Here is a 15,884-nt window from a genome sequence, read left to right as displayed (position 1 = left end):
CTTGCCAGTTTCTTTGCCTCAGCAGCTTCCTGAGGCAATTAGTTCAGCAAGATAATTATGCCACATGGAAAACCATCACCCTAAAGTTCTTTCTCCTCCTTACATCAGAGGAATCAGGTTAGAAGGATCCTCCCAAAAATGCACCAATGGGTGCACAAATGAAGGGCTCACTGCCCCTCTGGACCTCCTCAGTGCCCTCAAAACACACCTTGGTGTATAACAGGTTTTTGGCCCCATCTGCTTTCACACACCCACAATCCCAGAAAACAGGCCCTCTAGCAAGTCTGCAAAACAGGGAGGTGTCTTGCCCAGTTCAGGAGGCAGCAAGCCTTGATGAGACAAATACAAGCTTAAAAAGAGCTTCTTTTTTTTGTTTGTTTGTTTTAAGCTCAGGCACCAACCTTGCTCCACATCCACCTCTGTTGTTACTTGTGCTTTTGTCTCACATGACATGTGAGACAGAGAAGGCGCTCCTCCTTGACAGCTCCTCCGAGGAACTGCTGTGCCAGACCGGCTCTTCTTAGAAGGGGAAGGCTTTACTTAAAGACAAAAGCCAAGACAGCACTTTTAACACACTCCTCTCAAGAAGGAGTAAAAGACCTGATACAGTAACTTTTCATTGACAACCTGACATAAAGGCTGTGCTCTAAAGGAACATGCTAATTGATGAAACAGCTCCCGTAAGGTCACATCTGTGTGGCAAGAACAAACTGGGAGGAAGCAAGAGGTGACACAGCACAGACTTCCGAAAGCTCTCACATGTTGTCATTCATCTTCCCAAACCACAGCTGCCAAGCAGGGAGAAGCAGAAATGACAGCAATTGTGGGGGTGCACCTGCACAGAGGCACTTACATGGTATTTTCTTGAACGCTATGTTGCACATGAACCGTTGGAACCTTTCGGCATAGAAGCTGGGTCTGTGCACAGATACAGTGTCCTAAGAAAGTCCAAGAGATAAACATTAATGTGCAAATCTGAATTAACAGGTGGTCAAGGTTAATGTGAGCTTCTTCAGATTGTTAACCTTGCTGTGTTGGAGTAGGAACAGTCAGAGGTTCTTGTATCTAGTGACTAGTAGCTGTGAGAAGCAGGTTAGATACAAAAGTATGCATTTTATTTGGAGCAATCAAATACTTGTTAATGTAGATGAACAATACTATTGACACCTCTGTTTTTGAGGGTACCTAGAAAGTATTCCTTTTATGCAAAGGAGCAACCACAGACAAGCCTTTAAAATCCAGGGTCCTATGCCTAGAAGGACCGAGAACAGGAAATAGTTTAAAGGTATTACTACTGAAGGGTAGAAGGTCTCTTTTTCCTACTTACCCCGTCATGTACAAGAGCTTTCCAAGAGTGCTCCAACTTCTTGATAAATCTGACAAAGGAGAAGATTAAGAACAATTTTCACCCCAGGTCTCCATAATCCGCATTATATCATACTCACTCAGCACCGAGCCTGGCTTCTGACCAGTGGCAGACACACCTCAAACTACTAATTATTTTGCCTTTAGATTCTCTTAATCACCCCATTTTTCTAAGACTGTTCCACAGACATCTGGATCGATCTCTGGGCACACCTGGACACTCTCGCAAGGTGGGTGGTTTTGCCTTCCTGCCCCTGCTATACCGTCTCATGCTTCTCTTATACCAGCTTTCCTCATTGTACCCTTCTGAGAGCTGACTCAGCTCACTAATTCAGTTAAAAAAAAAAAACAACAACAAAAACAACAACAACAAAAACCGTTCTGTCTTTACTGGGTGAGTGAACCAAGTGACCCTAAAGGTGGGTCCAGAAAGCAATAGAGTCCGCATAAGATGGGAGAGAAGCACAGGCACAGAAGGACAGTTGGAACAGAATAAGACCTACCCCCTTACAGCTGTTGTATCAGCCCCTCACATCTCATGAAACCACAGCTTCAGTGTTTCAGGGCAAGATGCCTGTGAAATTCTCCCCTTGGATATCATGAACACGTAAAGTCACTGCAAGTTAACTGCCCGTATGTAACCTCGCATATTTTTGCATTTTAATAGAAATAGAAGTCTTGCAGCTATTTTTCATTTCACAGGGAGGAGTGGTTACAGCTGTTTTAAGCCATCACCTATTTTTTCCTTGCCACTTCCTGCACATTACCTGTGTGCAAAAACCACAGCATAGAAAAGAACTTTATGAGAAAAAATCCATTCTGGGAACATGAAGTAAACACTGTAAACAAGACCCACAAAGTGATCCCAAAACGCCAACGTCAAACCAAATCAAAAAAAAAAAAAAAAGGGAGTGGTTAATAAAAAGTGTTTATTTGTGTCTGAACTATTTCTTGAAAGTCAATCTTTATACCCACGCAAGGGCAAACAATGCTGTAGACTTCACCCTTGGGTGATACACAGATGTCACTGAAGGTTCCTTACCTGTAGGACTGCAATACATCAATAATGCCAATGTACAGAAGAAGTCTCTCCCCCTTTGCATTGCGGGCTGGAATGCCTCCCATCCTAGAAAAGGACAGGGCAAAAAACATGAAAGAGTGTTTTCACACACCACTGCCTCTCTCATGCAGCCTGGCATGGGCCGAGTACTATGTAAACTATTTAACAAGTATCAACATGCAGGAAGCACCTACTGTTGAGCTAACAAACTGGGGAAAACAAGTCAAGAAAAATGCTATTTTGGTAAGTTAGCTAAACCTCTAAAAATTGATCCCCCTTTTCCCTCTGCATGGCAATTTTATGGAAGATGAGGACTGATTAATCCCAACTCACCCATGAGAGGAGACCAAGAAGCAGTAAGTGCATCCACTACTGTCCATACTGATGATAGCAGCTGGACTTTCTGGACTGTTAGTCCAGCCAGGCAATCGCTATGCCTTAGAGACAGGTGAAAATAATTGTTTGAAGCTGCAAATAACCATTGGGCAGAGAAAAACTCAAAAGCTCCCTGGAAATCCAGAAAACCTTCTGTACATTAAGGAAGGGGAACTGAAGTCAAATACTTTGCACAAGAAGATTTGACACCAAGACTTCTCTGCCCAGTGCAACAGCAATCATATACAGCCCAGTTTGCATCTAAATTCAGTCTCCATTAGCCAAGCTTAGATTTTACCCCTCACTCCTCACAATACTTCAGTGGAGTGGCAACACTGACACAGACTTACTGGTCATCTGTTTCTATGGTGCCACCTCGCCGGGCCTCTCCTTGGATAGATTCCATGGCTGTGGAGTACAGGGCCTTCTGGGCAGCTGGTCGCCGCATATCACTCTGGGATGTCCCATCTGCCATCGCATGCTCTCTCTGTGCCTGATCAATGTTATGGATTGCCACAAGCAAACTGTAATCCATGATTTTAAAACTCTGCAGGACCTGGGCAGGAAGTCAACAAAGGCTCATTCAGTATTGCAAGCCCAGGGAAAATGTCAGAGTAGATGGTTTAATGAGCGTAGTCAGCATTTTTGCTGAGAGCCCTGAGTGTGCTGAGGGGATGGCTTTTAATCCACAGCTTGTGCACACTAATCTCATCTACAGGTGCCAAAAAGGGTTACAGGACAGCCATCATTACTCTTCTTGTGCAGACAGGGACCCAAGCTAGAAGACACTGACTTCTGCACAGCTACTCAAAGGCAATTCAGAACTTGAAACCAGACTCAGTCTAGCAATCCTGCCCCTCTCCCAGCATCTTGCCCTACTCCAGGGCGCAATCTTGGCAGAGGGAGGGAAGACACTGCTTCATCTCCCTCTAAAGGCTGTGCTGAGCTTAATTCAGATTGGAAGCATGGAAGGAAACTGTGCTCCAGGTCCTGTTTCCTGTCCACACTACCATACACACACAAGAGTTCTCTAGTCCACATCCCAGGCAGAGGCTGCAGGGATGGTGGCTGCTGCCTACTTTTCTTTGGAAGAAGCTCAGGAAAGGGAAAGAACTCTCCACACCGCCCCTCACCCTTCCACTTACCAAACAGTCTCTCTGTAATGTTTTGCACAAAGCATTATACATGTCAGAGTCTAAGAACAGGCCATCAGGGATGTCCTGCATAAAATCCAAGTCCTTGTAGGTTGGAAAGACCTTCTCTCGCTCCTTCTGGGACGCTCGGCGTTTGTAGGTGGAGCCCTTCAGGTCATACTTGAGATGCATTTTCACAGAGCGTGGCAGTAGGTTGTTCATCACGACAATGCGGATGTTCTTGCCCCCGGCCTGGACACAGTACAAGCCATAGAACTTTGGCAGCAGCGTCCTTGGGTTTTGGTTCAAGTTCTGAAACGCCAAAGACACAAACGTTTTCAAAGACATTCTTGTTATTCATGTGCCAGTTTGAGGAGTTATTTGCTCCTTCTTGTGCCTCTAAATTGAGACACAGCTGGCAAGGATTTGAAACAATTGTCAAATAAGCTAAGAGGCAAGGTGAACACAGTGAACAGACAGATGATGCCTACAGTTGTTAATAACCTCTTTGCAAAGCTGAATGGTTCAGATAAAGCTCATAAAGGCAGAAGTTGCTCACTCACGTAATCACCTGCCAGAGGCTAAGCCAGGGATTCTTCAGGGTAGAGGACAGTTTTGTGCTCAGCCTTTTTAAATTTGGCACTTGGGTCAAGCTAAGCATATCAGGATAGGGATTGATCTAAAACTGAGGGCTGCAGAAGACACTAGACAGAGTTCTGAAGAAAAATAGTGTGGTTCTGGGATATAATCAAAGCAAAAATACTTGTGGGTCCAGAAGCAGTTTACAGAATTCAGCTAGCAGCCCCAACAGCATTAAAAATTCCAAGGCACTTCTGTAAATCAGGGATATCTCCTGGCTAAATTCCCATTCAGAGGTGTCTTATAAGGGCCTGGATGGACATAAAAACAGAGCAGTCAGATCATACACATATCACATTTCAGGGTGAGATCTGATTTTGCTCCAGGACTGAAAAGGCTTTTTTCGCTATAACCACATTTATAAAATGAACATGCCTTTATTCCCAAAGCTGCTGCCTCTATATACAGAAACTTAAAATCAGAATTCATCAACAGAATGCTTCATCTCTGCAGACAAACCCAAGTATAGCCCTGAGAAGGGGAAGGGAAACGTCTGCAAGACAACGTACTACGGGCACGACCCTGTGTTGCAACTGCCTCGAGGCAGCAATAAGCAGCTCACAGCTGGTCAAAAAGCAACCCGCAAGCCTCCAAAACAGTCCAAGTTACAAAGCGTAGTGCAAGACTCCTGCGCAGCACGCAAGGTTTGTAATACCCAGGTACCCTGTCTTACTCAGTGACTGTCTTTGTCACTGTCATCACTAGGCAGTTGAGAGAGAAGAAGGATTGGCACCCAACTTTGTACAGCCACTCTCAGTCAGCTGAGGCACAGATCAAACCTCCACATGCATCTACCAGGCCACACGTAGCAACATCTGCCATGTTTGTGCCTTTGGGGACCTCTCTCCTAGCTTGCAGAGAAAGCCTCACCCAAGTGACTTACCATGTAGTAGCCAGGTAGCAGCTTCTGCAAGAATTCTGCCTCTTTGTGCTGAACTGTTTTGATGATAAACTCATCATCGCTGGATACATAGAAGAGGGATCCGCTGGCCCCAGAGTTTGAAAGTTCAATGAGCGGATCATTACAGAGCGAGTACTGAGGAAGATACGATGAAAAAAGCAGAGGTGGAAGAGAGATCAATAGGAAGCCTGAGTTCACGGGCTCCTCCTTTTAAACATTAAGGGAGGCAAACCCTAGGGATATATGCAGCATCCACCACTGTGCTTGCCATGGGGCCACACAGCGCTCCATGGCACTGACAGGGCAGAAGAGGACAAACCATCAATCACAGAACATGCAACAAAATGGAACTTAGTCCAACCACCAACGTACCAGATAGTCATCTGGTCGGATCCCAAACAGCTCCCGGAAATAGCGAAACGCCACTGGAGCATAGGTTTTGAACCGGAAGTCATTGTAGTGATGAGCTGGGGTCAGGTTACTCCCTTCACTGATCAAGGGAAGAAGCACACACACAAGTATTTGTATCTGAAAGGCTTCTTAAGAGACCGCCCTAAAAGCAATCACCCGCTGGCTGGCTCTAACATACCCAAGGGCTAGAAAGCACCCACACAAAAGGGACACATCTAGGCACATACAACAGCAAACCAGAATTTGGTCACATAACCAACGGTCTGTCATATACAGGGAAGAGCCAGGGTTCTTCAGAAACAGGAGACAGCAGATAGGAACCAGAGCTGTAAGCAGTATGCTGAGTAGCTCTGCTCAGAAGAGCTGTGCTCACACCTGCAGTCAAATGTTTGGGTTTGGTGTTGCTTTCTAACATGCAAGTAGGGTTAGGAACTAGTGTTGCTGCTGACTATCAAGTACAGCAGAGAGGAGAACACAAGGACTGACCTTGGGAAGAAAATACTTTCTACTACGTAGAAATCTTGCATGAGAACGTCTCTTTCAGGCTTGGTGCTCAAGCTTCCAACTGTGTGTGTAATGCCCAGCTGAATGGCACCTTTCAAGGCAGATGAGGTTGTCTGCAAAGGCAGAAAACAAATGAGTTAGAAGTGATGTGGAGCAGCATATTGCAGACGGAGATGAACAGAGTTTCAAGAGAAGAAAAAAGAGCCACAGGTTTAAATCAGCTAGGGTATTTTACACCTACTGGTTCCAGTTTCTTTCATTCTTCTCATTGACTAACATCACTTTGGCTGCCGTGTCTCATAGCAGTCTAAAAGGGTGCATGGATGACTAGACCTGAGTAAGCTGTGATGACAGGATGTTGAAGCTGCTGCCGAACTAGGGGATACCCTGTTCACCTGGGAACCTGTCTATATCCCTGACCACATACTACTTGATTCTTCTGCTCTGGGTAGCAGAGCTGTAAAGGACTGGAATCATCACTCAGCTGGTCCTCCAAAGACTGGATTTCCTCCTCCCACAGTGCTCATTTCAGCATGCTATAGTCGGAGGGAGAAGATATCCAAGGACAGGTTATCCTGTGCCTCATCTGTGAATAAATATGCTTCCTGTCACCTTGGTCTACCAGGTCTTGGGATGACATGGTTTGAAGTTTGACATTCAACAGCTTGGGCACAGACTCAGGTCTTCAACAGGGCCAGGCAGGCACAGCCGCATGGCCAGCACACAACACACTTCTGCTCCAGCACTATCTCATCCTTCTGTCTGACTCTTTTGCTAGATTGTGGCTCTTTAACACTAAACAGCTCAGTCATTTTAAAATAAGGAGCAGCAAAGACACAAATCCCACTCCTGCATCCTCTGCACAGACCAAGAACAATGTAGGACTGTGTTCTTGTAACAGTTACTTACATCAAGAGTCCCCTTCTGTTTATAAAGCACATGATCTCTTCTCAGACCAGGGACATAGCATGAGCTGGATCGAGGCATGGGCTGTCCTTCCCCGAACAGCCAGCTAAGATCTGCTCAACACCCTGATATTAATTCCCTGAGCACGGAGACATGAACTCTGCTGTAAAGCTTGCTGGAAATGTTGAGGCTGCAGAGCAGGTGCAAGTTGGATTTGTGTGCTGCAGCTTGTAGATATTTCACTTGGCTTATACATAAAGCAACTGAATCCAGAACAAGATCCAGGGCTCATGATCCAACTAGCTTGTGTTTTTCCTTAAGCTAAACAAAGCTCAGCCCCCGGCACATGCAAGAAATCACTGTAGATCAAAGCATTTGGCAACAGAGGTATCCCTCAGTATCTAAGACCAGATTGAGGGATAAATATTTCACACTTTTTTCCAGACACACATCCTCCATGAAGCCTTGTAAAACGGACAGGAACATTCCTCCCACTTAACTGTTTCTTTCCTATCAGAGCTACAAGATCTGGTTAGGGTTACCTGAAGAGAGAGCAACAAAAACTTGCTCAGCACGCTCAGCCCATCTAGTCCTACTCAAACCCCAAGAACAGTCCTACTGTTGAGAAACCAAAGTTACCAACACAGCACAGCATTGCTCCCTTGTTTGTGAACACAGAGCCACAGGGTCAGGTCGCCAAGGAACAAGTATTTCTCTCTTCTATTAGCCAGCAAGATCAGCTGAGCAGCTGGCTGCCTTTTTACAGTTGCTTTTACATGGCAAAGAATTATGAAAACAATTTAATGACCCCTGGAAAAGGGGAGGGTGAAAAAGGACTGACTGTCCATTAGCTTCATTGCCAAATAAACCCCATGTAGCGTCCCATCAGGTTTCTGGGATCCTTGCAAGCAAGCATTTCAGGCATTTACGTTGGCTTCTATCTTCTTTCTCCTAATACTGCTGTCAACTTTCTGCCTCTGAACTTGCTGGGAGACTGGAAGCCAACTCTCAAAGACACAAGCAATTTCAAAAGGCACTATAACAAAAAACAGCTTCTGTAAAAACACCACTTGAATTCCTCCCATTCACTCTGATTCCTTACCAAACGGACAAGTATATCTATATCCAGACAATCTCCCCTTTGTAAAGCAAATTCCAGAAATGCCACAAGATCTGTAGAAATTATTATGCCCGAAGAGCATAGAAAGCACCCAGTAAATCAGAAGGGGCCTAAGAAGCATTGCTAATGGGCAAAGCTTAAAAATAATCTCCTCTTTAGAAGGCTACCGATTTTTCAAGCTCGGAAGGCTGTGCTCCCTTTGAGATCATCTTCAGCGACTCACAGGCACCACCCACCACCTAACGTTGAACCTCACAAGACACATTTGACATTCTGGGCAGCCATGGTGTTGCAAACAGGAGAAGGATAACATTTAGATGAGCTGTGCAAGAGGCAACCCACCTTTTTATAGGTCGTCTCCCCTGTGGAATCCACTCCTCTATGCCCCTTCTTTATTGTCTGTGAGCCCGGCTGTCCAGAAGAACCTGGCATCTAGGATGGGAGAGGAAAAATAGTAAGAACTAAGAATTTTAAGAAACAGTTTCTTAGAGACCTATGTCTGCCCAGAACCACCTGGCATAACTTTGCCATTCTCAAAGATGGAAACTGTAAAGTGCGTACTACTGAAGCCCCAGGTCCCTAGGTGCATGTGAAAGGAGGATCCCATGTATGCTCATCTTCAGAAAAAGAGTGGCATTTAAAGGTTTTCAAAGAACTGACTGGCTCCTCGTGTATGATTCAGGCCTGGAAACTAAGTAGAGAAACACCTTCATGTAAGACCATCTGGGTTTGCTGTTATACGAGGAAGGAGCATGCGGTTTTGCTTTATTTTTTCCTCATCACCAGCACCACAAACAGACTGGCTCTGAGTTCACACCAACCACAGTCACTCACCATGCTTTCCTTCACCTCAATTTGCGCCCCATGCCGATTCATGCTTGACTCGCTGCCTTCTGTTTAACACATTGTTTTAACTGGTGTTTCTTGGTCCAAATTCTTGGTTTCGGCAGGGTGCCTATCCAGTGTTTGGTGGCACAGGAAGTGTTCAGTTTCAGGATGCACTGGATTTTTAAGTAGTGATTCTCCTTGTAAGGAAAGACCTTCTGATTTCCCAAACAAATATCTCCACTTTACTGCAGCCTTACCACTGCCTGGTCTGCTACTTGTGCTACATTCATATATAAGTATGAAAGGAGGCATTTGGAACCATCCCTTAGAGGGCATTCTCCTAGCTAGGGAACAAAAATCAGTTTGTCAATCAGAGACTTACCTCTGAGGTGAGTGATTTTTTGAAAGTAGATGATCCTGTCAAAACAATAAAGCCACACTTAGAAAGAGTTAATCATTATTATGCATCATCAAAAAGCTTGACATTCTGCTTTGATTCGAATGCTTTAAACCATCTAAAAAGCACTGACTCATGCTTGATTTCTTCCCAGCTTCTCCTCTTATAGCAGCAAGAATTTTTGTCAAGCCACAAGGAAATGTTATTCTGCTTAACGCTCACCCATCCAAACTCAATTTTGTGTCAATGCCACAGCACAACACTCTGGGCTACCATCTGCTCTCCCCAGCTCAGCTGGATTCCAGGAATTCTCTGACTGTGCATGAACATACAGGACCAAATTCAGAGGTGGTATCAGCTGAGGCAACTTTCCTGACTTCCATGGAGTTACCTAGCTTTGCAGAATTAATGCCATCTATTAATTAGAACCGCTTGCATCCAATGAGGGACGAATACTCTTCAGTCAAGCTCTGCAGTGCTACAGTAGAGGTGTCCACACTTTATACTGAACTTATCTCCAGGACCATTTAGTAAAAGGCTCAGATCATCAACCCTTCCACTTGAAACCAAGCCCAGGGACTTTCAAGACAACAGTGGTGCTAAATGACAGTGAGGTGATTTAATAACTTTTATCTTTTAAGCCTGGATTTCAGCCTTGGTTTCTTTTGGATCGGGGTGGGGAGCAATTACATGATGCTGACCCTTTACAGTGTTTGTCTGCACCACAAAAATCACCAGACAGATGGAGACCAACACTGGTGAGGCCAAGAACTTGCAGGACAGAGACCAGGCAGATCATAAGGCTTTTTGCCCTCAGTCCAAAAAAAGGCAGACAAGATCTTTTATTTTGTTTTTCTTATTTTTATTTTATTTTGTTTTTCTTTCTACTTCAGACACAGCAGCAGATTCTTTATGTGGTAGTCAAGACCACAGTCTTACAAAACAGCCCCCACCCACAGGGACACCCGCATTGTACTAAGGGGTAAGCGCAGGGCTTATTTCCCCACTGATTCAGTAATTGTTTTACCAGATTTAAGCATTACTCCATTACTTCATTATAGCAGCTCTGAACCCACCCACTACTCCTTTAGTAGAGAAGTGAGCCCCTTTGACTTGACTATTACAGGCAGTGTAAAGACTCATGCTGTGATTTCATCAAGTACCACAACTCTATGAAAATTGCATTTCAGCAAAAGGAACAGAGGTACTTAACAGCAAAATTCAGCAGCCTTCTGATCCCCTTATCAAATGATCAAAGTTCTCATTTCAATACATATTAAACAAGCAAACAAGAACAAAAAAAGTCTGTGACGAACGCTCTTTACTAAACAAAGCAAGCGTGGCTTTAACCCTCTTTCACTGCCTCTGATCTCCCTTTAAAGACAAGAAAGTTTGTCCTGACAAGCTCTAGTTTCTAGGATTGAAGTTTCTCTCATCAGGCTCTCCTTTCCCCTCCTCGCAAAGGCATTCTGCGCTCTGCAGAAAGAGCGAGCGCCGATGCCACGGCTTCATGCGCTTGCAACAGTTTGCGGCTATGCAGGCTTGGCAGGGCAACAGATTCTAACCAAGTTCTACACTTGGTCAGAACTGCCTGCACTGCCAAGGAGGCCTTGTCAGGCTCTTGCAAACTTTTGCCACTGCTCGGTTTGGACATTTGATGCTCCTAGAGTTTCTATGGGCTCAAATTTGGGGGAACTTTATTGTTAAGCTTAAGTGGTTGGCTCTGGGCTGGATGGGGATCTTGACAAGGCCTTAGGCCTGCTCGAAGTCCACTGCAGATGGTAGCTCAAAGCCATGAGTATTGCTAGCACCAGACCTACCATCCTCACACCAGGGAGTCCCGAACAGGGCCACCAGCCAGAGAAGAGCCCCACTAAATCACTTCTTCTCCTTCCCTCAGTTACAGAACAGATTTGGGAGCAGTGAGCATCTCCTCAAGCTTTCAAGAAGAAAGCTTCTGCACCGTTTAGTACTGCTCATGGAAGTCAGCACCCCGTTTTCGTGTATTAATAAGACACCAATAAAGCCTGACTCCATCACCTTCCAGCACAGGAGACTGCTCTGCCACAAGGCTTTTGAACTTGCTGAGATCTGTCAGGACACAGAGAGGGAGGAAATGTCCCAGGCATTACAATGTAACACCTGTTTAAAAGCATTTAAATCCTGTTTCCTTTTCAAGCAAGTAATTACGTAAATCAGAACCTCCAAAAGCCCCAAGATTCAAGCAATCCTGAAGTAGCACCACCAGCCTCATCACCTTGGAGATTAGCTGTGTTAATATTCAATGTTCCATACAAAATTGTATTTATTAGGATTCGACTATGGCGCTCTCGTCGGTGGACCCAGCAGCAAGTCTTTTCTATACTGCCTTAATCACATGCAACAAACATTAAAAGAATATAAAACAAGCCTCAGCTGAAAGAACTAGCATCCCAAAGCACAGAGGATTCAACAGAAGACGCCAATTTGAACAAAAACATACAGCATATCAGCACAGTGCCGAGAGCCTCTGCTTCACCCACCCTTCTTTCCTCCCCTCCCTGCTAGAAGGACCACTTTCGTTCTGGAGAAAACTCCTCTTTCACATAATTATTTGGGAAATGACTCCAAAGAGCCTCTAAATCAGATGATGAGAAAAAAGTTAGTCAACAAAGGAAAGTCGCTGCACGCAGGTCACAAGCACTGGTCCTGGTCCCAATACACCCTGTTTCCGAGGCAGGAAGCACCCCTCCCTCCCACTGCTTTCCAGACGACTTGGCTGCTGATTGGGAAATAGGTAATTCCTGTTTGCCCATGACAAAAGCACTTATTCACACTCAGAGCAGAGGAACGAAAGTGCAGCTGATGGAGGCCTGGGCGGCTCCAAGACCCGACCAACCACAGCTATAGCCACGGTCTCTCTGCAAACACTGGAACTGCCTGCAAACACAAGCTTTCTCAGTTACTGAAAGTCTTACTAGCTGAGGTCAGAGAATAAAACTCAGAGGTTTCCATATGAAAAGCTGTCAGTTAGTGTCTCCACCTTTTTTCCTCTTTTTATTATTGAAGACCGATGATAATTTTTTTCCATACTGCTTGGAGAAGTGGTGTTAAATTCAGTGGCATAAAAGCAAAAGAAATGAAATAATCTCAAAAATGCTTAACCTAATACATCTAGATCCATTCATATGCATCTTTAAGATAAAATTAAAATATTCCTTTGACATAATTCTGACCCAGACTGGCCACTGAAAAGTGGGTTAAGAGATCCAAACAGTTAATTCTGGCTGGTCTCTTTAGGATAAAGGAAGCAGATCGGGGTTAGAAACTCATTATGTCCAAAAATGAATTCATTATGTCCCAAAAAGTTTCCTTTTTCTTTCTTTCATGATTCTGGGACCAATCCCTAATGACAATTTCAGAGCATTCCTCCAAGCTGCTTACTGGAAGTTGAATCAAGCTAAGTAAATAGCTGTCTGCCTTCCTCTGCCCTTAGCTGTCCTGGATTATCTTCAGCCAGCAACAGATAGTATATTCTTACCATCCATGAAATAAATACTAGAATAAAAGCTAAACAGAAGTTGTGGCGACGGCACCTAGCCAAATAGTTTGGGCAAACATTTCATTGAAAGGAGCATGTAACAGGACATTCTCACTTGACTCATTTTCTCTAGCAATTGTACTAATTTGATTTAGCCAGGACAAATACCCGCTTCACTATTTTTAAATAGAGCTGCTCCAACAAATTTTAGCTGCACCTCATGTTTGAGATAAAAATAAAAAGTGAAAATATTAGCACACCCAAACACATCATCAGCTCAACTCTCCAGCAGCTGAGCACGACAAGCCGAGCACCAGAACATATCACACTGCCATGCACCTCCCTTTCTTCCTCAATCTTCCTCCTGAATTCGGGGTTTCATCTTGCCCAAATGAATGGCCAGCACAAGAGGCACTGCATCCTCTGCAGATACAAGGCAACTGGGTTTCCCCCAAACAGGTCCTCTTTTAACACTCAAAAATTAGAGGATTCTCTCTCCTGGACTCTCCACGCATTTCATAGCGCCGTTTAGGAGCACTTCTGCACACATACAGAAGACTAATAACCTCAAAATATTAGGTCCACTGAACAGTAACTGGCAGACTGCAGTAAGTTGGAGGCTTTCCAGAAACATCCAACTCTGTCCGCACACAAATCCTATCACACATTTTTCTGCCTGCGAATTCCCCAAACAGTCTGTTGGGATCAGTCCCCCAAATCCAAGACTGTCACTGTGAATGGAAATAGCAGAGATACTTCTTTTTGTCATAGTGCAAATTAGACAGAAATGAAAGCAAAAAGCCCCACTGGAATAATCCTGCTGGCACACACACACAGACAGAGCTGTTTAGATGTCAGGAGAGCGCTTACACAACACACTCAATAAAACAGTAGCTTTCATTGAGAGCAGTAGCAGTCTTCCACTAAGCTTATTTAGAAAAAGACATCAAGTTTTGTCAGTCATCAAAAGCCAAGACAGTTACATTATATGGCATTTTACTACTGGTTACTGGAGAGGAAGAAACCATGCTTTTTAGGCATATATATGCAATGCATCTACCTCTTCGAAATGATACCACTGAGCAGCACAAAAAGCTGAAATCTATACAAGGAAAAAACAAAAAGGTTAAACAGTTGTTGCAAGTGAATTGATACTTCAGCTACTTGAAGAAACAGGAGACATTTTTGTCAAGAAAGTTACACAAACATAAAAAGAAATCCTATTTCCACTAGTTAAGAAAACAAAGGTCCAAAATCCACAAGCACAACGCTTTGCTTCTGAACATGACACCTCTGCATGGCAGAGGTCATGCACAATAAAAACCTCTTCCACAGCTCTAGACGGCAAGAGCCTAAGGATTTCTTATGCTTCTCTGAGGAAGCTCTTATGGAAAACTGTACGAGTCTGGCCGGAACTAAAAGTCTAAGCCTACGCTCTTAAGCATAGCAGCTGGAGATGGAAGAAAACCCATTAGATCATTCAGTCCACCCCGCCAATGCAGAATACAGCCCTGCAGAGAAAGATAAAACACTTAAAAACACTTGATCTTGGCCAGAAGGCCAAGCAGTGAGTAATATTTTGAAGTTCTCTGCAGCAATAGATTTATTCCAATAAATTAAGAACATTAAACCAAACACAAAGTTGCTCTGAGAGAGCTTGAGGATTCAGTTTCTAGACAGAGTTCCTATGTTTTGCAGATTCCTTTTCAGAGTTATCTTTCCTATCATCATTTGATAGTTATCAACAGCCACAGTTGATGCATGCATGACTGATTTTACTGCCCTGGATTAATGCATCTCTCTCATACACTTGTTTTATGAGCTTGTTGACGAAGGCATGAGACGATACATTTCCAAAAGTTACTAGATACTGCTGACGTGTCCACGACAGCAAGCAACTTACTGGGAAGAGGCCCAGAGAAAGATATGGAAGATGGAACCTTTGTAATTTTATCTAGACACCTCTTGCTGCTTTGCAGAAATAGTAAATCCTTCCTCAAGCTCACTTCACCAGCAAATTGCCAAATGCTTTCTGAGGAGGTCAGCATACCTAGCTACAGAAAAAGCAATTTGTTATCCAACAGGCCGGGGCAAAATAATAATTTAAAAAGATATCATTTCTAAAATATTCAGTCTAGCACGTTCCCCCTTCATCACACTGCCCTACTATACAAGGTTACCAGCACTTTGTCAATACCCAAAACAGAGCTGGGGCCAGGTGTGACAACATCTAGAAACTGATGAAAGCAGAGAGAGCCCCTCTGCCTTCTGTACAACCAAAGATGAGCAGAAGAGAAGAAGATATACCAAAGAGACGGGTTTTGAGCTTTTGTCTTCATCACCTAGAGGTCTGTGAACATGATTAAATGCTTATGTTATCAGACAAGCATTGTAAACTCAGTGGAATCCTGGAGTCATAGTTTTGGGGCTGGAACAGTTATCCCAGTAATTCCAGGAAGAGACACGCTTCTTGGCAACCAGCTATTTGGGAGCTCTAATCCAAAACCAACATAAGTCACTAAGGTTGGGAAGAAACCCATTTTACTTCATTTCTGGCCAGCACAGCAAAGTCCTTGACCAAAACCAGTTACTCAGTTGAAAGATGACCTCAGTAATCAAGGCTTCATGAATAATTAGATATCACAGAATCACAGAATGGCTGAGGTTGGAAGAGACTTCTGGAGATCATCTAAGTCCAATCCCCCTGCTCAAGCAGGGTCATTTA

General features: G+C 44.1%; 1 protein-coding gene across 1 annotated transcript in view; it reads right to left on the bottom strand.

The window, feature by feature from the left end:
• LOC104139543 (putative PIP5K1A and PSMD4-like protein) overlaps positions 1-15,884 on the bottom strand; it is a 41,828-nt gene that overhangs the window by 19,064 nt on the left and 6,880 nt on the right. The window contains exons 2-12 of the mRNA XM_068921935.1: positions 9,625-9,659; positions 8,757-8,846; positions 6,371-6,501; positions 5,846-5,963; positions 5,456-5,608; positions 3,946-4,245; positions 3,151-3,356; positions 2,408-2,491; positions 1,328-1,376; positions 854-938; positions 402-539 (exon numbers count right to left, since the gene is read on the bottom strand). Coding sequence (XP_068778036.1) covers positions 402-539; positions 854-938; positions 1,328-1,376; positions 2,408-2,491; positions 3,151-3,356; positions 3,946-4,245; positions 5,456-5,608; positions 5,846-5,963; positions 6,371-6,501; positions 8,757-8,846; positions 9,625-9,659 — 1,389 coding nt within the window. The remainder of the gene's footprint in view (positions 1-401; positions 540-853; positions 939-1,327; positions 1,377-2,407; positions 2,492-3,150; positions 3,357-3,945; positions 4,246-5,455; positions 5,609-5,845; positions 5,964-6,370; positions 6,502-8,756; positions 8,847-9,624; positions 9,660-15,884) is intronic.

Source organism: Struthio camelus, chromosome 30 (assembly GCF_040807025.1).
Source record: "Struthio camelus isolate bStrCam1 chromosome 30, bStrCam1.hap1, whole genome shotgun sequence".
NCBI lineage: Eukaryota > Metazoa > Chordata > Aves > Struthioniformes > Struthionidae > Struthio > Struthio camelus.
The sequence above is the reverse complement of the archived record's forward strand: the minus strand, read 5'-3'. Positions and strand labels throughout refer to the sequence as shown.